Source organism: Desmodus rotundus, chromosome 10 (genome assembly GCF_022682495.2).
Source record: "Desmodus rotundus isolate HL8 chromosome 10, HLdesRot8A.1, whole genome shotgun sequence".
In the NCBI taxonomy this organism is placed as follows: Eukaryota; Metazoa; Chordata; class Mammalia; order Chiroptera; family Phyllostomidae; genus Desmodus; species Desmodus rotundus.
Window position 1 is genome coordinate 27,457,840 of NC_071396.1, and position 23,437 is coordinate 27,481,276.

General features: G+C 47.3%; 1 protein-coding gene across 5 annotated transcripts in view; it reads right to left on the reverse strand.

Annotated features, from left to right (window-relative positions):
• The window catches only part of TJP1 (tight junction protein 1), a 169,502-nt gene that overhangs the window by 144,205 nt on the left and 1,860 nt on the right, over nucleotides 1-23,437 (reverse strand). For all 5 annotated transcript variants that reach the window (XM_053912796.2, XM_053912794.2, XM_053912793.2 and 2 more), the window contains exon 2: nucleotides 14,516-14,648. In XM_053912796.2, the coding sequence (XP_053768771.1) occupies nucleotides 14,516-14,648 (133 nt within the window). The remainder of the gene's footprint in view (nucleotides 1-14,515; nucleotides 14,649-23,437) is intronic.

A 23,437-nucleotide genomic window follows, 5' to 3' on the forward strand; every position in this document is an offset into this window, starting at 1 on the left:
CTGGGATTCTGACGTAAGAGTGGGTCATTTAAGCAATGACATCTGTCCATCAGGGGGAGACTTAGGGAGGTTGGGAATGTGGTCTCGGGAGGTCATTCTTAGAGTGAATGAAGTTCGCTTCTTCTACACAGTGAAGAATCCCTCTTGGAGGAAGAGTCTGTAGGACGAAAATAACGTGAGGACTAAGTGTTATTAAGGACCGTATTAAGATGCTGCATAAAGAATTGAAAAAAAAAAAAGGGGAGAAAGAGAGAAGGGACTACCAGAGGGGGAGGAGGAGTCAGGATCTTGTAGAAGACTTCCAAGAAGGGTGTGATATTATAGAATGAAAAGTATGATAATTGCCAAACTCTGCAAAGCAGCTAAGGAGAATGAGGGCAAAGGAAAGTAAGAGGGCTGTGGAAAAGACATCAAATCACAGGGATGCAAAGAAAATAGGAGGTGAAGTCCTGGCTGGTGTGGCTCAGTGGACTGAGCATGGGCCTGCGAACCAAAGGGCCTCCGGTTCGATTCCCAGTTGGGGACCATACCTGGGTTGCAAGCAAGGTCCCCAGTAGGGGGTGCACAAGAGGCAACCACACATTGATGTTTCTCTCCTCTTTCTCCCTCTCTTCCCCTCTGTCTAAACATAAATAAAGTATTTGGAGAAAAAAAAAAAAAGAAAATAGGAGATAAAGACGTGAGTGTGAGTGTGTGTACACACCATGCATTCAACATATGAGGAGGAAAGAGAAGGCAACCAATCAGAGGGTGGTGTTTTGTTTTGTTTTTTTTTCCCCCCAAGATAGGAAAAATGTGTTCAGCTCTAGGGAGAGAATCCAATACACAGAAGAGACCGAAGAGGCTGAACGGACCAGGGAAGGTGAACGCAGGGGCCAGGAGGCAGTGGGAGGGGACGGGCTTGGGAACAGGAAACCCGGCTCCCAGTCTGGCCACACACAGGAGGAAAGAGCACGTCAGGACCCAGATATTTCAAGTTGATGACGATGACAGGAACCTCAGTGGTTCCAGTACCAAGGTCTGGCAGGGGGCAAAATTCTACTTAAATCCAGAAGCATCCAGGTCAGCCCTGGCCGTGTACCCAGTGGGTTAGAGCATCATCCCGATACGCCAAGGTTGTGTGTTCGATCCCCGATCAGGGCACATACAGGAATCAACCGATGAGTGCATCAATCAGTGAACAACAAATCGATATTTTTCTCTCTCTCTCTGTAAAAAATCAGTAAATAAAAAATTTAAAAGAAAGAAGCATCCTATTAAACTATCTGAGAACTTACTAAAATTTTTTAAAAAATCCCTCATTATATCTTTGCTTCAACTCACCCCTGGCATGAGAACCAAGACCAGTATTTGAGTGAAACTTCCCAAAAGCTGAGGCTAAAGGGACTTTTTAAAACTAGACCGCCGCTCACACAAACAACTGACAAGCTCTTGTTTCCTGAAAAGAAGGAAAATACTGATTCATTTCAATATTATTTTTTGACAGTATGGGTGTCGGTCCACCCCGTTGGTGAATGCTCCACAACACGAATGTTCCTGCTCTGCGAGGTTAATGCGGAAGCGCTATTTTAAGATACAGAATTAAAAGCAAACAGTCTAAGGTGGGAGAACCCAACCCATGTTTCTCTAAACCTCTGAGATTAAACAAGGAATGTGATGATTCACGGCCAAGTGTATTAAGTCATATGGAGGCTGCCCCCGGTGGGTGACGGAGCAGCGGGAAGGCTGGGTTGCTCCTGCGATCTTTCCAGTTCCTTCCGCGTCTACTAAGCCGCCATCCCCTCCTCGCCCCTTCCAAGCCAGCCCCACCTTGCATGACGCCAAGTTAAAAGGCTAATGTCAACATCCTTGGACCATAAACCTGGAAAACTGGAGGAACGAGACTACCTGCTGACCTCTTTAATCACTCCTTCAAAAGAGATCTAAAGTTGATGAGTAATAAAAATGTGAAAAAGAACGTTCACATTCTAAAAGCACGGGCATAACTATGCATACAACTGCTATGTTCAGAATGTCTAAATTGGTTTTCATCTTCAACTACAAACGTTTATTAGACGCAAAAGCTAACCGGCTTTGCTGTAAGCAGTGCGTGAAGGGCTGATGGGATTTGAGGAAGTGAAGCTTGCAAAGATTTTCTCTTGGCTGTGCCTTTACAAAAACGCTCAACAATTCCGGTTTCCAAAAGAGCTGGCATCTCCCTGTGGGTTCAAATAGATTAGTCAGTGAAGGGTGGGAGGCGCTGACATGATACCAACGCACCGCCAAAAGGGAAACTGAGAATTATTACTCTTGGAATGATCTGGAGAATTGCTATCCGAAATGATGTCACACTGAAATTACTAGAACCATAGTCTTCCTCATTCCATGAACGTTTCTTCCGTTTGCTCACCGGAACCCTCAGCTCTTCGGCACACACTGCAGCGACCCTGCAGACCTCCGAGGTACTGTAACACGTAGCATTTCGCTGTCCAGCGGGTCCATATGCCTCCCTAAACCATTCCTTTTCCCTTCCTTCAAAGGTTCCTTATTCCCCATTTCTTGAAACCCATTTCATTCTAAATGCTGCTCGCCTGCTGAACTTGGCATACTCACCGCCTCTGTTCCAGGGGTCCGCAGTGACTCTCTGACCCCTGTCTCTTTCAGCAACGACTGTCGGGCATTTCCTTGAAGTTCTTGTGTCTCCGGTGATGTGCTGGTGGCTTTGTTGGGTCCTCCCAGAGGTGCAGGAATCGTGACCAGGGAAGAAGGGCAGTTGGGAGTTGCTGGGACTCTAAGGCTTGCTTCATACCCACGATCGTTCCAAACGACTTCGACATGCCTGGCTTTACTAGTGCTGGAACGACCTCATGACCTGGGCCCTCACTCCCGCAGCCACACCAGACAGCTCTGTGAACGCCAGCATCCAGCACTCCGGCCAATGCCCTTGAATTCTGCATGGAGGCCCCAGCGTCCCCGGCCCTTCTGACAGCACCTCCTTGCTCGTGGATCTGGTCCCCACGGGCCATCATTTCAAGCATCCCCTCGCCTGGAACGTGAGCTCTGCCCTCCCCTCGTCTCCCACTGCATGCTCCCCTCATATCCGGCCAGCCCCGTGTGCTGCTGCCGCCCCCAGGCCCCGGTGCAGCCGCAGGCTGGAAGTCTGCTGGTCCCCCGACCTTGCCTGGCAGTCCCTACTCATGTCCACAGTCGCTTCCCTCTGCCTTTGTCTTCCGCAGCAATTCCACATCGTCAGCTCTCTTCTCTAATTTCAATCCTGCCCCGAGAACAGGTCTACTGATTTGGGAGAGAGAAACATCAGTGCGAGAGAGGAACACTGATCAGCTGCCTCCTGTACCCGCCCTGGCCAACCTTTTGCTGCACGGGATGACGCTTCAACCCACTCACCCACCCAGCCAGGGCCACGTCATCACCTCTCTTTAGAATCCTCACGTCCCTCTTCCTCAACTGGCAATCTCGATGCTTAAAACAAAAACCACCTCCCAACCCCAAACTCACCTCTAAATGCGACTACTCATTTCCCTCTCCTGGGGCGGCAGGGGTGGTGGGCGTTCTGCCCACCCGAGCACGGTGCATTCCATCCATCCCTCCCCACCCCACCCCTCCACAGCATCCTCTATCCACATGCCTTCTCCTCTGGTGTCTGCAAAGGCTCCCCCTAGCCACAGACACGTGCCCAATACTCTCCCAGTCAAAAAATGGCGTCTATCAAAAATCACAAATTTCTCAAGAGAATGTTTAACACGCCACTAAATACTGAGCACAGTGGTCTGCTCGGTCTTCATTATATTAGTTTCTGTTATTTGGCCTCTGCCTCCCCCTGGCTCCGCTTATTGTAGGCACTGATGATCGTTCCTGCTGCTTCGGCCTCAGCAGCTTCCAAGGCTGCCCTGGCTGAGCCTCCAGCCTTCCAAGGCTGAGGACCTCGAGGGCCACCCTCTGGCTGTGCAAACTGAGTCTTTCTCCCTCATGTCTGCAGCTGCAACTGCTCATCTCTTGGCTTAGTTTCTGTTTGTGCTCCAGGGACCTGCAGGGAAGGGAGTGCAACCCTAGACCCCAACTTAGAGGACTCACGTCCAACCAGACTGACAGAAGACCACTCCTTTCCCCTCCCGAGGGCTGCTCCCAAGTTCCCATCACCACCACGCAGGAGCTGAGCATAAGCACTGTCATGGCCCACAGACGGCCGTCCCCGGGGCTAACAGTACACAGCCCGAGTTGGTCAAGTTTCCTAAGAAGCTGCACCCAGGCCCCTGGCTGCCCAGGTGAGGTCCAGCTGCCGAGCCGGTGAGTCCCCTGCACCCCGGCTCCCAGAGTCTCTGGCTTCCTTGCATTGTCTACGGGTCTCCAGCCACTGGCCCATCACATCCAAGGGCAACTCCTGGCCCCCCACCTGCTGCAACGGGCGCTTCGGTTCGTGTGCTGCTCATTTCAGGCTGTAAGGAGTGTTGTGACCAAATTCTGACGTTGACACAACTGTGTCAGTGCGGCACTATCACGGACTCTGTGACATTTCATATTTATACATCGTATATATTATAACATGAACGCTATACAATTCACGCTCAGAGAGAGGAGTGCCGTTTTAACGCTTTGCCCCAAGTACAGAATGTGTGAAACTGTTCAACGAATCCAAAACAAAGAAAAAAGCCCTGGCCTGGTGGCTCAGTAGGTTGGAGCATACCATCCTGTACACCACACGGTTGTGGGTTCAATCCCCGGTCAGGGCTCGTGCGGGAGGCAACTGATTGTTGGTTGTCTCTCACAGCGATGCTTCTCTCTGTCTCCCCCCCTTCTTCTTTCTCTCTTAAAATCAATGAAAACATATACTCACGTGAGGATCTAAAAAAACTTAAAGAAAAAAAAGGCTAATATCAAGCTACAATATACTAGAAAATCAAATCTTCAGCAAAGACTTGGGCACACTAGGCTTACTGATATATTGGTTTCTACTGGACAAATTCTTGGCTTTCTCATTTATCATCATCCAAACAAAGGAATTAAAATTATGTTAAAAATGATCCAAAACCAATCTGAGAAAGCCCAGAAAAAAAAATGGCGGTAAACATACATATTGTATCTTCTGAAATGAACATCAACAAAAAAATGGCATGCTGGGACCGACAGCTCTAAAGCAACTGCCCCACACCACAGAGCAGTACCCCACAGCTCCCCAAAGCAGTTATTACATACCCATCTGCACATTACGGGCAAAGGAAACACCAAGTACACGGCCTTAAATGGACAACACTGAGCCAGGCAAAGATATAAATGACACACTTCACACAATCATCAACTGAAGAGTAAATCAAGCGGGGCAGCAAGGCTCTTGATAACTCTGTAGCTCCCATTAAATTGTTTTATAATCATTTTATTTTTTGCCTTGGTCCAAAATACACCTGCGTATGAGAAAGAACAAAGGAAAAGATTGCTCCTTTACCAGAAAGAAATCTAATGATCAGATGCTAAAGCTAATGCTACACTAAAACAACACTGAATTAAAATATGACCCGGCCTCAGAGTATGGCTTTCCAATCTTACTATACTGTACTAACATTTTCAAGGGGGGAAATAAACATTGGAGCCCTTTAACATTAAAAGTCCATTTTAAACATCCTTTGTGAACACAAGTCACACGGCGTGCTGGTTTTAGTTGGCATATAAAAAAAAAATCACAGTTATGTGGGAGCCAAAGGTTAAACAGGTTTTAAAGATGCAAACAGTAGTAATAAGAATATATTGAATTATGTAATTTCCTCCCAAAATAAATTTTCATGCCAAAATAGCCTAAAAATGCCAGTGATGATGAATTACCTAAATAAAATGCAGTGACTCAAAGTATGTACTTCGAGCAAGAGAGAAAAGCAAAATGCTTTAAAAGCTAGTGTGCGGTTGTCATTCTCCATGACAGTGAATCTCTCAAAATTTAATACACAACAGAGAATAAAAAAAAAAACCCCAAAATTCATACATGCTTACCAAGACAGCTCACGTTACAGTAAAACATGGAAACGAACATCAACACGACCTACAGTCATGGAGGAAGTTTTAAAGAATTTCAACTGGGTGGCTTTGCCAACACTCAGTAATGAAAGCGTGACTTCTTCCTGACAGCGCGGAAGTCCTGAGAAATAGAAGCACTTTCACTTTCCATCCCGAGGAATAAAAACCAGAGCAACGAGTCATCTACCTATTATCAAAGTTCTGGATATACACAGCACCTTCCCACGATTTTACGCTTTTTTATTTCTTTTTATTTTCCAATTACACTCGATATCCAACGTTATTCTGTTTCGGTTTCAGGGCTACAGCACAGTGGTGAGACAATTACATACTTTACAATGTGACCTCCCCAATAATTCTGGTACCCACCTGGCACCATAGAGTTATTTCAATATTAGGGACTGTATCCCCTGGGCTGTACTTTACATCCCCACAACTATTCTGTAACATCTTACTCTGTTTCCCTTTTGCACCCTCGAATCACCTCTGAATTAGCACAGGATGGCTCAGAATTCCACCCGAAACAGCATCTCTCTGAAGATCAACAGCTTCCAGCAACTCAAACAGTCAACATCACTTCAAATGGAAATGTTGTTTCTGTTTTCATTTCCACATTAAAGTCCACAGCTCATACATGTAAGTAGTGATGTGATGGGCGAGAAGCAAGAATGAAGGTCTTTTTTAACCCCAAGGGATGCAGCTGGGTGTCTGCCAGGCTGTCCGCAGGCACTGGCTGGGAACCCTGTCCCCATGTGGCCGCTGACCTGCTGCGGAGCCGGCCACCTGCCCGGGGGGCACAGGGAGAAGATTCGGGTCTGGAACAATCACGTTAAATGCCCATGTCTGGCTGGTAAGAAGATCCAGAGTAAAGTCTTCTCAGCAGAAGCTCGGTCTTTCCCGGGCTCAGTGTCCTGGACAACATTACCTGCAAGCAGTAGCTTCAGGAGAGCAAAACCATCGTTGTATCTGCACGCGCCTTACTGAACATTTCCACGTGGCTTTGGTGAACAGACACAGTCAAGTTCAGAGACAACGCTCACAGCCCATAAAGGACGGCTTCCTGGTTCACCACTATGTTTTGCTGGTAATACTTCACTGTATGCAACCTTTTAGTTAATATTAAAATTGGACGTAAAGGTCATGTGCAACTTTCTTTGGCACTGGGGCAAACTTTGGCCCTTTGGGCTTTTGGTATTCCTCTGCCTGGTACCCACGCTGAGGGCTGGGCCCCGCCCCTCCCACCCCTGGCTGCCTGGGGGTCTCTCCTGGGAACCTCTGGTCTCTCTGGTTCCCACCCTACTCACCTCCCAAGGCAGAGCTTTCAGCTGCCAAGCGCTGCCCACTAGTGGCCCCCACCCAAGCCTGTGCTGTCCCCCAACCCCAGGGGCAGACACTCGGCAGCCCTGAAGATGGAAGCCAGCTCCAGGAGTGACCCCTGAGAACAGAGCTGTCGCCCGAGGCCGGCAGCGCCTCTTAGACAGGGACATGCAGACAAACAGACCACAGAGGAGGCTGGGACTCACACCAGCACCTAAGTCACCTGCCGAGGAGCGAGCAGTCTGATGGGCTGCAAAGTCACCCTGAGGAGACACTAATGCAGCGGTGCGGTCCCTCAGCCCGAGGAGCTGGCATCCTCGCCCTCCTGCCCGCCCCAGGCGCACAGTAGGTCCCTCACTACGAGATGGGGGGGCTTCCCTAAACCAGAAAGTGGGAGACAGAAAACAGCACAACCTGAAACTTCCACTTTTCATTCTAATGCTCAGGAGTCACAGGATAACCAGATGCGTTAAAATGCTTTCATTTAGACAGGCAGGGGCAGAACGGCGTCAGCTTCAAACACAACCACTGCCTAATCTCTACGTGCACTGGAAATGAGATGTGTGTGTGCACATGGGCACCCGCATACTACGTAACTTGTCACGTTTCCCAGAGGTGACTCTGTTGAATGACAATGTGGAACTCAACCCGTTTCAGTTCAACGAGTGAGAAGTAATGAAATAACACAAGGTCATTTCTGAGAAGCTGAAGCAAACCTGTTTTAGATAAACAAGAATTCTTTCCATAGATTTACTCCTTGGGCACATATGAAAACGTTCTCTCTTTTTATTTCTATGTTGGCAACCGTCCCCGGTCTGCCTGCCAATGTCACAAACCACCTTCAAATGTCCCCTCCACCCCATGCCGCCCCCACTCGCCATCATAAGCAGAGCACCCGAGGGTGAGTTCCGCTGCTGCCACATGCCCTGGTCATAGACTGCGGGTGGGGGTGACTGACGGGACTGTCAGAACCATGAACTCACCCTGCAAATGTGAGGCGGTGACGGCTGTCTCTGTCCTGTGACTGCATGGAAAATTACGTCATTCCTCCTCTCGAGATAAGAGAGAAAGGACAAGAGAACCTCTGCTTCTCACCCTTCAAATGAGCTGCTCTGACTGCGGGTGGGTCCGAGATGCCTTCGCCTGCCCCCAGATATCTGGAGCCCCACGCCTCTGAGGGTTACTCGCGCCCTCTGGAAATGGCCCCCCTTGTGCTCTGCTTCTGGTCCACGTCAACTGCCCTTGACCAGGTGGTGGTCCCCGCTCCCAGCGTTAGCCCTGTTCGCTCACAAAACCCTCAAGTGCAATGGGGTGGGTCCCGCCTACTTTCTGGTGGGAAGAACAGAGGATGGCAGAGCTCCAGGGCTCAGAATGGCCTATCCCTTCCAGCCACGCCCCTGGGAGTTCGCAGCCCCCTCTCCATTCCCTCCTCTCCTCCCTCGCGCTGACAGCGCTCTCCTCGCTTTTCCCCAACAGACTCAGAGGCATCCATCCACACCCAGTTCCAGGTCACCTTCTTCGGGGTTCTCCCCCATGCCGGGCCGAGATGAGCACTCTGGTAGTCCCCAGAGGCTGTTCGCACCACCACTGCCACTGAGTGTAGTGCAGTATGTTTGCTTACACTGCTGCCTTCTCTACTGGACAGACACCTTTCTGAAGGCAGAAAGGACAATGCTGGTGGTAGCGATGTGGGCGAAAGACGCGGGGGTGGGGGCAGAGGAACCTAGAACGAGGCTCAGACAGGCTATGGCCATGGGGCTGGTACCTTGATCTTCAGAAAGAGAAGGAGGTCTGGAGGAAAGGCAGGGCTCGGGAAACTGAAGAGGAACGTGGCTGCTGGTCTCCAGCCAGCCAGCAACAAGGAATCAGAACCCCAGAAAGAGAGTTGGACAAAATCAAGGCATCGCTTTCATAGTGGAAGTACGCGTGGAAGGCCCCCACATGCTCTTCTCTGAAGTAATGTTTTCTATATTCTTTGTATTAAGGCCTACATCTCTAAAAGTTCTGTATTTTCATTTCCGGTGAATGAAATCCTGCCTAACATCAGCTCCTGACTAGCAGTTGCTAGCGAAAAGAAACTCAGAAGAGGTGAGTGATGCCGGCAGAGGTCCAAGATGAAGACAAAATTCTGAGCAGCAAATCAATCCAAAAAGTCTCAGATAAAGAAGGAGGCTGACAACATTCCCCAGAACACAGTGCTTGGCCCTGGCCAGGTGGCGCAGTTGGTTGGAGTGTCATCCTGTAACCGAAAGGTGGCAGGTTCGATTCCCAGTCAGGGCATATGTCTGGGTTGCAGGTTCCATCCCCGGTTGGGGTGCGTATGGGAGGCAACCGATTGATGCTTCTCTCTCACATCGATGTTTCTCTTTCCTTTCCTCTCTCCCTTCCTTTCTCTCTAAAAGCAGTGAAAAACTGTCCTTGGCTGAGGATTAAAAAAAAAAAAAAAGAATAGAGTACGTGTAGCCACAGTTTATAACCATTTCAAAAACAAGGGTCTTTGCCAGGCAGTCTCTAAGAGTCCCTTAGAAATACCGGGACAGTCACAGCTTCATGCAGAAGGCAGCCACGAAAGGTAAAGCGTCTCCTACTACCTGGTTGTCACCTGGCAAACTACAACCAACTGGCCTCTGGAAGCCCTGAGGTTAATTTGATAAACAGCCAGATTCTTCTGTTCCGCAGGAGAGCTTCAGAGCTCTACCCAAGAGTCTCTACACCCTGCGGGAATTAAGGAGGGTGGTCATTTTGATGGACTCCCGTACCCGACAGCAGAGCGTAGCCCCATGGCAGATGTGCGGGCTACAGCGCTCTCGCGTGTCCTGTCTAGATGCCTGGCGACCGGTGTGGGTAGGTCCTACCAGGAACACATGACCTAAGGCTGGTCAGGAGGTCACACTGGCAGCCCCAGGTGGACGTCGAGGAGGACAGAGGACACCAGAGAGCGATGCAGGTTGCTGGACAGGGTCCTGCCCCAGCAGGGGAAAGAGACGTGGCATCAGGGCAGTGGTAAAGGCTGAGCGGGAGCCTGGGCTGGGTAGGGCTGTCACCTCCGTGCTGGCTTCCTGAGTTGGTGATAGGGGGGTTAGGCTGAGAACGCCCTTGTTTTGGGGAGCTAAACCCTGCGCGGTTTCAGGGTGTGGGATGTCCTATCTCCAGTGGTCAGCAGGACACTAACGAAAATGAGTGCGAACACATACACACTACACATGTGTAGACAGAGGGCAAGGGAGCGAATGCAGTGGCGTTACCAGCTGGGAAACTGGGGAGAGCAGGGTTATGGGGGGTTCCTTGTACTATTCTTACAACTTTTCCTTAAGTTTGAAAATATTTCAAAACAGTATTTTAAAATTCTTCCTATTGGTCATTCTAGTATTTTTAAAAGATTTTATTTATGTATTTTTTAAAGAGGGGAAGGGAGTGAGAGAGGAAGAGAAACATCAGTGAGTGGTTGCCTCTTGCATGCCCCCTACTGGGGACCTGGCCCGCCACCCAGGCATATGCCCTGACTGCGAATCGAACTGGCAACCCTTCGGTTAGCAGTCCAATACTCAGTTCACTGAGCCACAGCAGCCAGGGCTGCATTCTAGTACTTTTTTAACCTTCTCCTTCCCTTCCATCTGACAAAGCCTCCCCGACAAAGACCACCAGAGCACACCTGAAGTCCACCAGGGTTAGACGTATTCTCTTGCGGCAGTGAGTGACAAAGCTTTCCACAGGGAACCGTGGGGGACCATGGAGCATCTTCATGGTGGGGGTAGGAGGCAAGGGTGTGCACGGAGCCTGGGGGCAAGAGCTAGTCACGGCATGGTCTCAGCAAAGACTGGTCAGAACTGCAAGCCAGGGAGTTGCTGGAACACTGTTGTGGCAACAGAGCCTGAGGAGTTCCGGGGAGACCAGTTGGTCCACAGTCTTCTATGGGAACCTACGGGTCTGCGCCGACTGGTGTTAGAGTCCGGACGTAGTTTATGGTGGACATGACAGCGTGGCCTGGCGGCATCCATCTGTTTTGCAAACCAGGGCATGGTTTGCAAGTGGTGGTTTCTGTTTCCGTTTTCCAGAACCTCCCGCCACAACCTACCCGCAAGCCAGGCTGTTCATTCACTTCATCATATCCCTTCATTCATTCAACAAATGTTTGTTCTGAAGAAAGGCTTGAGTTTTCTAGGTAATAACACATCTCCACAACAGACTAGACCGCATCTCTGAAACAGGCTGGTCCAGCCCCGGTCCTGCCTGGGAAGATTTTACCAAGTATTTCTGGGATACTGTCTCCAGAACCTAGGGAGGTGGGATGTATTCCAGGCCCCCCTCAGGAAACTACGATGTCACTCTAGAATGCTGCGGGGTGTGCAAAATGCACTAGAAAGCCCATCCCACTTAATGCCCACAGAGAGGGCTGAACAATCGCCTCCCCCCAGGAGTGCCATGGTGTCGGCCGGATGCCAGGGCCCAAAGCCAAGGGTCTCAGCTGGAACCTGTGCTTCTTGACCAGCGACGGAGACCCAAAAGCCACAGCAAGTGGACGAGTTGTTCCACTCGCTCTGTTTTTCCAACAAAAGCAATAAAAAGTGCGGGCTTTTTTAGGCAAAGTTAAAAGAAAAAAGTAAGCAAATATGGTATTGTTGATTCTGCAAATTTGAGAATTCGAACTAAGGAGAATATAAACTCCGTTTAAGTCTTTCTATTTGAAGGTTTTGTATTTCCTTTGGCAGTCAAAGGAAACCATACATGTCATTAAAATTTTTACAACTTTTAAAAACAGTGTATAATATGGCACATTTATCAGTCTTTTTGGGTGAGAAGAACATTGATGAAGAGATACCTATGGTGGCTGAGCTACTTCCTAAAAGGGAAGAAGGATATGCCTTCCTATATGATCGGAAGTCGTTACAGACCTTTTACATTATCCCCCTTTAGACTCTGTGGACAAGGTTTTAAAAGTTGGTTTCCCATGATTGCATTACAAAGTCAATTGTATTTGAGAACCAATCCTGAGCACCTCTTACCTCCCATGGAACCCTTTTCTAATCCACGTTTTAAAGAGTTCAGCTCTTCCTTCTTTTAAAAAGGAACACAGGATTTTAAGAGTGGAGGCGGAAAGTCCTTCTTCAACCCCACACCAGAGATGCTACGTGGCCCTACATGTTGGGTATCACAGTGTAATTGTCACAGCCTATGGCAGAAAGCAGGAATAGCCAAGCCAGTAGGTTCTTCTTTGTTTTATCTTGTATTGCTTAGAAAATCAGTTTATTGGTTTTCTAAACATGGAAGATGCTCATTTGTAAAAATTTCTAACACTCTAAAAATGATCCAAGAGTAGTATAATAAATATAAATTGTTGTGCCACCAGCTACGACTGGTAAAACCTGGGAGAGAAAATAAAACTCAAATGGCAGAAAATCCAAATTCGCTGCAGAAAATGGATTTCATGAATACATGCCCCTTCCTGACAGAGAGTGGGGACGTCAGCACACCTGAGTCTGTGGCCTTCGATGCTTTTCTGCAGAAAGCAGAACACCAACGTTGCAGACAAGGGCCATAAAGCTGAGTGAAAGGTTACATCAGCGCACTATTCCTCCCAGCCATTGACCTTCTGTAAACCTCAACTTGACCTTGTTTTTAACCTCAATGTCAAAACACCTTCCCTCCGGGGGCACTAAGGCATTTCACCTCTGAGATGGAGTCAAACAGGGCAGATCATCAAGAAGAAAGAAATTAATTCTGCACAGTAATCTTTAAACATTCTTCACAATAAAAAAGACAACTCTACTCCCCAACTCTTCCTCGCCGCTGAAATAAAGTATCTGTAGTTCTGGGAAACTGAAGGCAACCTTACATGAAGTAAAGCTTGTTTTCTAGTCGTATTGAAAGAAATTTTAACCTCTGCCCTCAGCAACAGTGATTCCGTTTGATCAAGTCAACATATTTTAATGACACGCCACATGAATTATTTATCTGATTATGCATCAAATTATTTATCTAATTACACGTCAGTAATGCCAACGTTTAACGTCATATAAAAGAACCTGATACAATTTCATATTCCAACAAACAATTCAAATGTTTCTCAATTAACTCAATGTCTCACTTTCGAAAAGCAATTCACTTTATTTTAAACAGTACTTCTATTTTCTTCAATCACTTTTATTGTTCAATCTACTTAGCAACAATTTACTATTTTTTACTTTTTGTTTTCAATTATTGCTTAAATGTCCTCAGCGAGGCCACATTACACTTTCCTATGTCTTATTCCATAAAATGTGATTGAGCACTTTTAAATAAAATAACTGAGTGAAACTATTTCACTGAAAAGCATTACTAAAGTTAAAAAAATTGAAAGGTAAAAACTGGAGTATCCACATTTACTAAACTTTTGTTTTCATCACTTGTGGGTAAAAGATGCAGGAGTCATACCCTCAAAAAAAAAAAAAAAAAGGCTTTAGTCTCACACTTTGTTACCACCTTTTCAGAGTGTCAGAGTTCATACATCTGGTCTACCGAGCGTCCGAAACATTCGTTATTTTGCCTTTGAACCCTACAACGCGTAACCACGAACAAAACCTCCTCACAGCGAAGAAAGTTCTAGCATTCTCTTCCTGGCACTGCACGGTTGCTTATGGACTAGGAATATGATGAACAGGATGTAACAGTGGGGCCTGGAAGTGCCACTGTCCCTCCGAAAACATGCGTGAATTGGTCACAAATCCATATGAAAACCTGCCCCTTCGCCTGGAAAAACCTAACACCAGTAATACTAACCGCTTAGAATGGAGGGAAACCATCGTCAGCAGTAAGTACATCGGGACCTGTCCTGATGAGAGTCGATATTACATTACATATTATATTAGACATTATATTACGTTATTATGCTATATTACATTATATTATTACAACATATTACATAATACGACAAATTTACTCCACCCAACTGAATTCAATTTTGGTCGCAGAGTTCTGGAAACATTTCTCTATCTTGCTTAGTCTTTGAACCCGAATCACCATTGTGAACCATTTATTAGAAATGACCCGTGTGGCTGCCAGTTAAGAGAAGTGTGCTGGCGGGTAACCCGTTAGATAAACCAGGTTTGACTGAACAAAATGCGTGCGGCAAAATGAGTCCGTTGCATTTGTGTGGAAATTAAGAAACGGAAGCTTTCGTGCTCTCTGAAAAAACCGAGAACAGCGCCGAGGGCCTACTCACAGTGAGCTCGCAGAAGTCCAGGCTGTCCAGGCTCTTGCTGCGGTGCAGCCGCCCTTTAATCCGCCTCAGGGAAGGTTTGCCCTGGCTGCCGCTGGCAGTAGCACCATTAGGGTTTTCCGAGGACGGCGTGACCCTGCAAGAAGGCGGGGAACTTTAAACAGGCAGCTTTACAGGTGGACACGCTCCTTAAGCAGGTACTTTGAGAAGAGCTTTAAAACTGTCACATTCCCACCCTGGCATGGTGGCTCAGCTGGTTGGAGCATCCTCCCGTGCACCAAAAGGTTGCAGGTTCCATCCCCCATCAGGGCGCATACTGGAGGCAACTAATCAATGTTTCTCACATCGATATTTCTCTCTCGCCCGCATTCTCTCTCTCTCTCTCTTTCCCTCTCCACCCCCGCCCCTCTCTTCCTTTCTCTCTCTAAAATCAATGAAAAACATCTCCTCAGGTGGGGGGTTAAAAAATAAATAAATAAAAATAAAAACGTCCCATTCCCATGTCAACCAACAAGCTAAGTGTCACAGTGCAAATACATTCCACCAGATACCCTTCCTGAGCATTCCTTAGCAGCTTGCTAGCTCAGAAATCTTTCCTGACGGGGTTCAAAGGTTCCAACATCAAGATTCACAAAAAGTCAACTCTATAAGCTTCCAAGCAGCAATGAAGGCTACACTGAGGTTGCCTAGGTAACCAGGAGGCATCTACTTCCATCCGGGTAGTTAGATCGCTCAGCCTGCCGCCTGGCAGCCCAGGGCAAAGCAGGCATCGTTGTGCGCACCCGCACCCTACAGGGTGCCTTTGGTAAGCGTGAAAATAACTTGGAAAACTGAAGCCTGACGGTCCACACTTAATTCAGCATTAATTCAGAAAATTCGGGTAACAAGTGGCCATCATCTACGCCACCTGCAGAAGGCACCCTGGGACACACGTTCGTACATACGTACACACACACACTCAGAACTGTCCCGTGCTTTCTCATGTCTGCGCCACAGCTGGTGGCAGCCTTAGAACCAGGTGCCCTGGGAGCCCGGGCAGAAACTGCTCTGTGCGTTACATGGGTGTATGTGGATTACTGTCTCAGATGATGAAGAGTATGAAGTACAGGGACTGCTTCATGAGCGTGTGGTTTATGAACATCTGTTTCCCTATTTTGTAGTCCGATCTCCTATTTGTAACACGCTCCACATCCGTGTATTCATCAACCTTCAAGACCTGCGCAATTTTTCTACCTAAATCGTGGTCCGAAAGGAGTACTACAGGCCTCTCGTTGCTCGGAGAGGACACACAGGATGGGCTTTTAGCCAAATAAAGTTGATTTACACAATAAGATTAAATATCATAAAATAAGACTAGTTTAGGTACGGCTACCATTTAAAAGTTTATCTACCCATGTAGTTAGAATATTTGAAGAGTGCAGAAAGATACAAAATTGAAAAGTCAAGCCTCTGTCTTCTCCACCCCAAATCCCCATCCCCTTTCCTAAGAGAAAGCCACTACTAGGGGTTCTCTGTACAACCTCGCACATAAATGTTCACCTGTGGGTGTATTACCCACCTTTTAAAACTTTTTAGCGAAGTGCCAATCGTTCATAGTGTCCTCATCTTGTTTTTTCATTTAATAACAGATCTTGAAACTCTCCCCTTACTAGCCCATACAGATCCCGCTCGCTCTTTTCAACGGCTGGACAGGATTCCTCAGTGAACATACCACCATTTATTTAACCTCGCCCTCCCGACGGGCATCGGCTTAGTTTCCTAGTGGTGGCTGGCAGAACAACGACCATTTGTGACAACATCATTGCGTACACACACGCTAGTGACTTAGCAAACGTTCCCAGAAGTGAAAGGCAGGGTCAGAGGTTCCTAGATGTTGCTCAGTACTGCCTTTCCAGAAGGCCTTCCCAATTCCCACTTCCATCAGGAGTACAGAAGAATGTTCAGGGTGGGGGGACCCTTAAACACAAGGACGATTATTACACATCATTTCTTTACTTTATAAATCAACGTCTCTGTTAGTCGTGTCCGTCTTGCTGAATCGCTCATTTCTATAAAATCACAGCGTCCCAACATGAACATGGATTTGTCCACTGATGTTTGTATGTCATTACTTTTCTCTTTATACGTTTCAAAGCTGGTTTATTAGATGCCTTGATGTTACTGACTCGCGTGTTCTCAGGGATGTAACCTTTTATCCTGTGAAGCGTCTCCGTGCCGACCAAACATCTTACCTCCAATGCTATTTGGCCTGACAATTTGCCCCGTGTACAATTTTATCCTGACCCTTTCCTGGCTTCTCTCTTTCCGGGCTTGTAGTTTCAACCTTTCCAAATGTCTGTCTGCCCGGCTCGCTCTCTTCCTTTAGTTATAATTTTTACTCTGCGTAAGCGGCACGTGGCTGGATGGCTGTTCCTTTTCACCCAACCTGAGAATCACTATCTTTTGAGAAGAACTAAATCCATTCTGAATGTACTACGTGGACTGATACGCTGGCATTTATTTCTGCCATCTTGCTTCATGGGTTTTATTTTTGCAATTTAAATGCATTCTTTTTTCCTGCTTTTTTAGTATAATTGAGTTTTTTGTCCCTACCCACACCTGAATTTTCCCCCTTTCAAAAAGTAATTTGCCATGAGAGGCCAATTAATGTTCGATTTAGAAATTCCTTATGAGATTCTAAAAAAAACAGATTTAAGAAAGTCTATGTATCCATTGCTATTTTGGGTGTGTTTACGCAGACAATCAGGCCAAACTGGGCAACTCTAACTCTAGCTAACTGACTACACAGACACAGACTTATGTAATTCTATGTATACACTCACATATATGTATACGTACACATGTAGGCATGTGTGTACAATTTAAACTCATCCTTTTCTATGAACACTAGAGCTCAGGGGTATTCTTGTCTCCTCTTCCACAAGAAGGGACATTAACACACCCTCATTTCCCTTCTTTCCAGGCACCATCACACCCTTTTCAAAGTTCAATCCCCTCTGGGAAATAGTTGTAAGGTCTCCTAATTTTTCTTTCATAGTTTAAAAAAATGTTTTAATTTACTGATTGACCTTAAAGAGAGGAAGGCAGGGGGAGAGAAACATCAATTTGTTGTTCGACTTATTAACATATTCATTGGTTGATTCTTGTATGTGCCCTGACCAGGGATCAAACCTACAACCCTGGTACATCAGGATGACGCTTCAACCAACTGAGCTACCGAGCCAGGGCCTAAAGCACCCCCCCCTCACATATATATTTTAAAATTTTATTTATTTATTTATTTTTAGAGAGAGGAGAAGGAAGGGAGAAAGAGATGGAAACATCAATGTGTGGTTGCCTCTGTACGCCCCCTACAGGGGACCTGGCCTGCAACCCAGGCATGTGCCCTGACTGGGGATTGAACCTGTGACCCTTTGCTTCACAGGCTGGAGCTCAATCCACTGGGTCATACCAGCCAGGGCTATATATATATTTTTAATCCCAAGGCACCACTCTCCCCAACCTGATGGTGTGAGTCTGAACTGAGTAACTCAAACTTTGGGGATTATCCCCCCAATATTTAGGAGTCCGGCCCTTGATGACAGGGAAACAATATTAGAAACTGAGGAATAAGCATCTTGGATATTTTCCCTTGAACTCTGGGGAAATAAATATTTAGCTTTCAATGAGGTTTTTCTTCTCCTAATTCTCAGTTCCATTCTATCATTCCTACTGGGGGCAACTGGGGAGAAAATCTCTGTCTCTCTCCGCTGCCTTCAGAACTTCTGTGATGTTTTTAGTCGTGGGCGGGGCTGACATGCTTGACAGGCAGGAACCCCGCGTTCTTCCTCTCATTTCGCTTATAACTCAGGAGCCTCAGCTCACGGCCTTTTTGACCATGTCTCCCTTAGGACAAATACCTCCCCAGCTCATCTCCCTCGCCCATTTCTAATTTCGAATGTGTAAAAAAGAAAAAACACAAGCGTAACAGAGATTTGGGCAAAAATCATCAGGACGGTAAAAGCAAGGCAGTTATACAAGAACAAAACTCCCAACAAAAAGAAGACTTAATAACCCTTCTATATTAATTTTGAAATAATCGGCAATTGGCAGCCATGATCAAATCAAGAGAACACGCAAGAGTGAGAACAAAACGTCTTTCCCCCCCCAAACGAGGGGAATTCCAGCCCTGGGCGTGAGAACAGGGGCCCAGGGCCACACCTGAGCACAGCAAAGTGCTGGCTTTAGAGTGATACGGAGCCTTTCCGCCGGACGCTTCAGTAAAATCTAGTAAAATGCTAGCATGTTTTCAGAATCCTTAACAGCTCGCTTAATAGGTTAATATTCATCGGCCTTTTGTTGGACTTACAATGATGAGCGTAACTGCCTATAAGTTACTCATTAAAGACACCGAGAAAGGACGGGGCTCTTAGGGCCGTTTCCAGGCCATCGGGGGTGTGTCTGTGACCCACGGGTGGGCCTCGGACCACTGCTGGAAGACCTACGTTCTCCAGAACACGTGCCAAGCATTTGGAACCTGTGTTCTCGACCATGTCCCTGCTCAAATGCCCTTGTAACCCTAACGACTGGCATAAAACCTGCTGGGACCTCATTTGCAAAACAGGTGAAACACAGCACCTACCCCTCAGCGGGGCCACAGGTTAAAGGAGAGGCTGCGTGGAAAGCGTTTTACCCAGGGGCCCGCAGGTCATACATACGCGCAAGGAATGGCAGCTCATGTGATTCTCAGAATCTGATTATCGGGTGACTACTTGAATGAATGGGTGGATACTGCATGGCCTTCGATAGTTACTGAATCAAAACAACCAGGAGGAATGGGTTTAGGAAGGAAATGAAATAGCAGCCCCTTTCCCCCTAAGATCGGATAAACACTCCTAAAAGCACTCATTGCAATAATCAATGCTCTTGGCAACAGTAAGATTGTTATGAAAAGGTTTTTCACGTTTCACAGAAAAGAGACAAGAGTGACTATTATGTGGGCTTCGAAATGGCCGAACACTAGGGATATGGCCTCGGTGTCTGCAGCGGGTGGAGGGGCGACCCTCCTCCCCACACTTCCGCACCCCAGGGACTGCTGAGTGTGACCTTGCAGTTGTAACGGACTTACGGATCCCAAGATGAGATCATCCTGGATTACACAGGTCGGCCTTAAATCCAATGACAACAGTCTCTATAAGAGGCAGAAGGGAAGACATGGACACAGAGACAAGGCCATGTGAAGATGTGGAGAGAGACAGGACTGATGGGGCCACAAGGGGTCACCAAAAGCTAGGGAGGGAGGGTCCTCCTCTAGGCAGCGATCCCCAACCTTTTTGGCATCAGGGACTGGATTCACGGAAGACAATTTCCCCACGGACCAGAGTGCGGGGGATGGTTTCTGGTTTCGGGACGACCCAAGAGCATTACATACACGCTCACCTCCTGCTCTGCAGCCCCATTCCTCACCGGCCTGGACAGGTACCAGCCTGTGGCCCAAAGGCTGGGGACCCCAGCTCTCTAGAACCTTCAAGGAAGCCTGGCCCTCTTGATATCTGCAATTCAGACAGACTTCCAGCCTCCAGAAGTGTGTGAGAATGAATTTCTGTTCTTTTAAGCCCCTGGGTTTGTGGTAATGCACGATGGCAGCAATAGGGAACACTGCTTCTATCCATCGCCAGCAATTACAGGAGGCACCGCCCCCCCAAAGGAGGGCAGCAGGTCAGGTAGCAGGACTCAGTCCCCGGTTCTTAAACAGTAATGACTCAGAAGCAAACACACCCACATCCGAAATTTCTTGGAGAAGAGACGAGAAGAGGGTTCCTGCAGGCTCCACCGACGTGAGTCTGGCTGTTTGCCTGCTCCAGTCCCCGCCTGAACAGGTCTGCAGGCATAATACTCCTTGCGGGACGTGCAGAGCCGTCCAGGACAGACAGACGGTGCACCAAGCTCAGCTGACGGGCACAGGCAACCACGCTGGATCGAAGCACAGGATGGTTCAACCCTCCCCACTCCTTACACTGGCATAACCTCTGCAAGCACACAGTCTCTCCATGCAGACTGCAATAATTGAGAGAGTGAGAACCTCCGGCCAAGACGGAGGCATAGGTAGACACATGGTGCCTCCTCGCACAACCAAAAGGAGGACAACAACAATTTAAAAACAAAAAACAACCAGAACGGACAGAAAATCGAATTGTATGGATGTCTGACAACCAAGGAGATAAAGAAAAAACATGCATCCAGACTGGTAGGAGGGGCGGAGACGGGCAGCTGGGCAGAGAGGACACACAGCAAGGCGGCAGCTGGCAGACTCAGCGAGGTGGCGAATTGTGGAGTGGGGTGGGCAAAGCTGCAGCTGGCTGGCGAGGCATCAGCTGGTGGACCCGGCGACAGACCATGCAACCCAGAGTTCCAGCATGGGGAAAAAGAGCCTCAAACCTCTGAGTGAAAACACCTGGGGGGGTTAAGGCGGCAGTGGGAGAAACTCCCAGCCTCATAGGAGAGGTCATTGGAGAGACCCACAGGGGCCTAGTGTGTGCACAAGCCCACCCACTCGGGAAGCAGCACCAGAAGGGCCCAATTTGATTGTGGGTAGCAGAGGGAGTGACTGAAAACTGGCAGAGAGTGGAGCAGGTGCCATTGCTCCCTCTCAGACCCTCTCCCACATATAGCATCACAGTGCAGTGACAAGCATTACCCCGCCCAGTGAACACCTAAGGCTCTGCCCCTCTATGTAACAGGCGCACCAAGACAAAAAAAAAAAAATGGCCCAAATGAAAGAACACATCGAAGTTCCAGAAAAAATACAACTAAGCAACGAAGACATAGCCGACCTATCAGATGCACAGTTCAAAACACTGGTAATCAGGAAGCTCACAGAATTGGCTGAATTTGGTCACAAGTTAGATGAAAAAATGAAGGCTATGCTAAGTGAAATAAAGGAAAATGTACAGGGAACCAATAGTGATGGGAAGGAAACTGGGACTCAAATCAACAGTGTGGACCACAAGGAAGAAAGAAACATCCAACCAGAACAGAATGAAGAAATAAGCATCTGGAAAAATGAGGAGAGGCTTAGGAACCTCCAGGACATCTTTAAACATTCCAACATCTGAATTATAGGGGTGCCAGAAGGAGAAGAGGAAGAACAAAAAATTGAAAACTTATTTGAACAAATAATGAAGGAGAACTTCCCCAATCTGGCAAAGGAAATAGACTTCCAGGAAGTCCAGGAAGCTCAGAGAGTCAGTCCCAAAGAAGCTGGACCCAAGGAGGAACACACCAAGGCACATCATAATTACATTACCCAAGATGAAACAGAAGGAGAGAATCCTAGAAGCAGCAAGAAAAAAGGACATAGTTACCTACAAAGCACTTCCCATAAGACTGTCAGCTGATTTCTCAAAAGAGACCTTACAGGCAAGAAGGGGCTGGCAAGAAGTATTCAAAGTCATAAAAGGCAAGGACCTACATCCAAGATGACTGTATCCAGCAAAGCTATCATTTTGAATGGAAGGGCAGATAAAGTGCTTCTCAGATAAGGTCAAGTTAAAGGAGTTCATCATCACCAAGCCCTTATTATATGAAATGTTAAAGGGATTTATCTAAGAAAAAGAACATAAAAAATATGAATAGTAAAATGACAGCAAACTCAGTTGTTAACAACCACACCTAAAACAAAAACAAAAGCAAACTAAGCAAACAACTAGAACAGGCACACAACCACAGAAATGGAGATCCCATGGAGGGTTATCAATAGGGGAGTGGGAGAGGGAGAGAAGGGGGAAAGGTACAGAGAATAAGTAGCATAAATGGTAGGTAGAAAATAGACAGGGGGAGGGTAAGAATAGTATAGGAAATGTAGAAGCCAAAGAACTTACATGTATGACCCATGGACATGAACTATAGGGGGGGAATGTGGGAGGGAGGGGGTGGGCAGGATGGAGTGGAGTGAAGGGGGGGAATGGGACAACTGTAATAGTATAATCAATAAAATATACTAAAATAAATACAAAAAAAAGAAAGAGTGAGAAACACAGAGAGCATGCACATGTTCATAACCATCATCATATGAATCTTCCTACAGGCCATGACCCCTTATCCCAGGACGCCCTCACATCTCGTAAGTGGCCATAAGCTGGTGCGCTCCACGCTCTGACAAGCACGGCTGATTCCCACCATTGGTTCCCACCCACCACTCTGGAGTCAGAACCCACGTCCTCATTATCTTCTACCGAAACAATGGTGCCTTCCATCCCAAATGATCCACGGGCAGTTGCTATGACACTGGAGGAATAAACTGGGATCTAGATAAAAATTCCAAAGGGTATATGACAGAGATGAATCGGGCAGCACGACGTTCTCCAACTTCACAAAAAAGCCCCACCCGTGCCGGAGTTTTTGCAGAGGATGCTCTTGGCTTTGCCACTGTAGAAACTAGATTCACATGAGCCACTTTGTGCAACATGGAGTGGAAACTTAGGAGTGCTCATTTAAGATGGTTTTTACTACTGGCCCCTGTTCACCGCTGCCTCCAACGTGGGTCTCGAGAGTGCACGAGTTCCCTGGATTTTATCGGCATGTGCTCTCTCTTCACAAACTCTGTGCTGGGGAAGGTGTTGGGCACACCACTGAGGAAGAAGAATAAACCTTGTTTCCTGATTTTGTGACCAACAGCTGCTAAGAGTCATGCCTAAGAGCTCCTCAAAAACTAGTCCCACTTCTTCCTTTTTAAATTTAACTTCAGGAAAAGAGATTGCCTTAACCTTCTTTTCCCCGTTCTGCACTATGAAGAATTCATTTATTCACCGTATCTTTTGATAACCTAGTTACAGACACTCATTGCAGGGGACTTAGTAATGAACAAAACAGACAAAAAAGCCCTGCTGCCCTACAACTTATATTCTGGTGGGGCGATTACATGAAAATTAAGTGAAATATGTAACG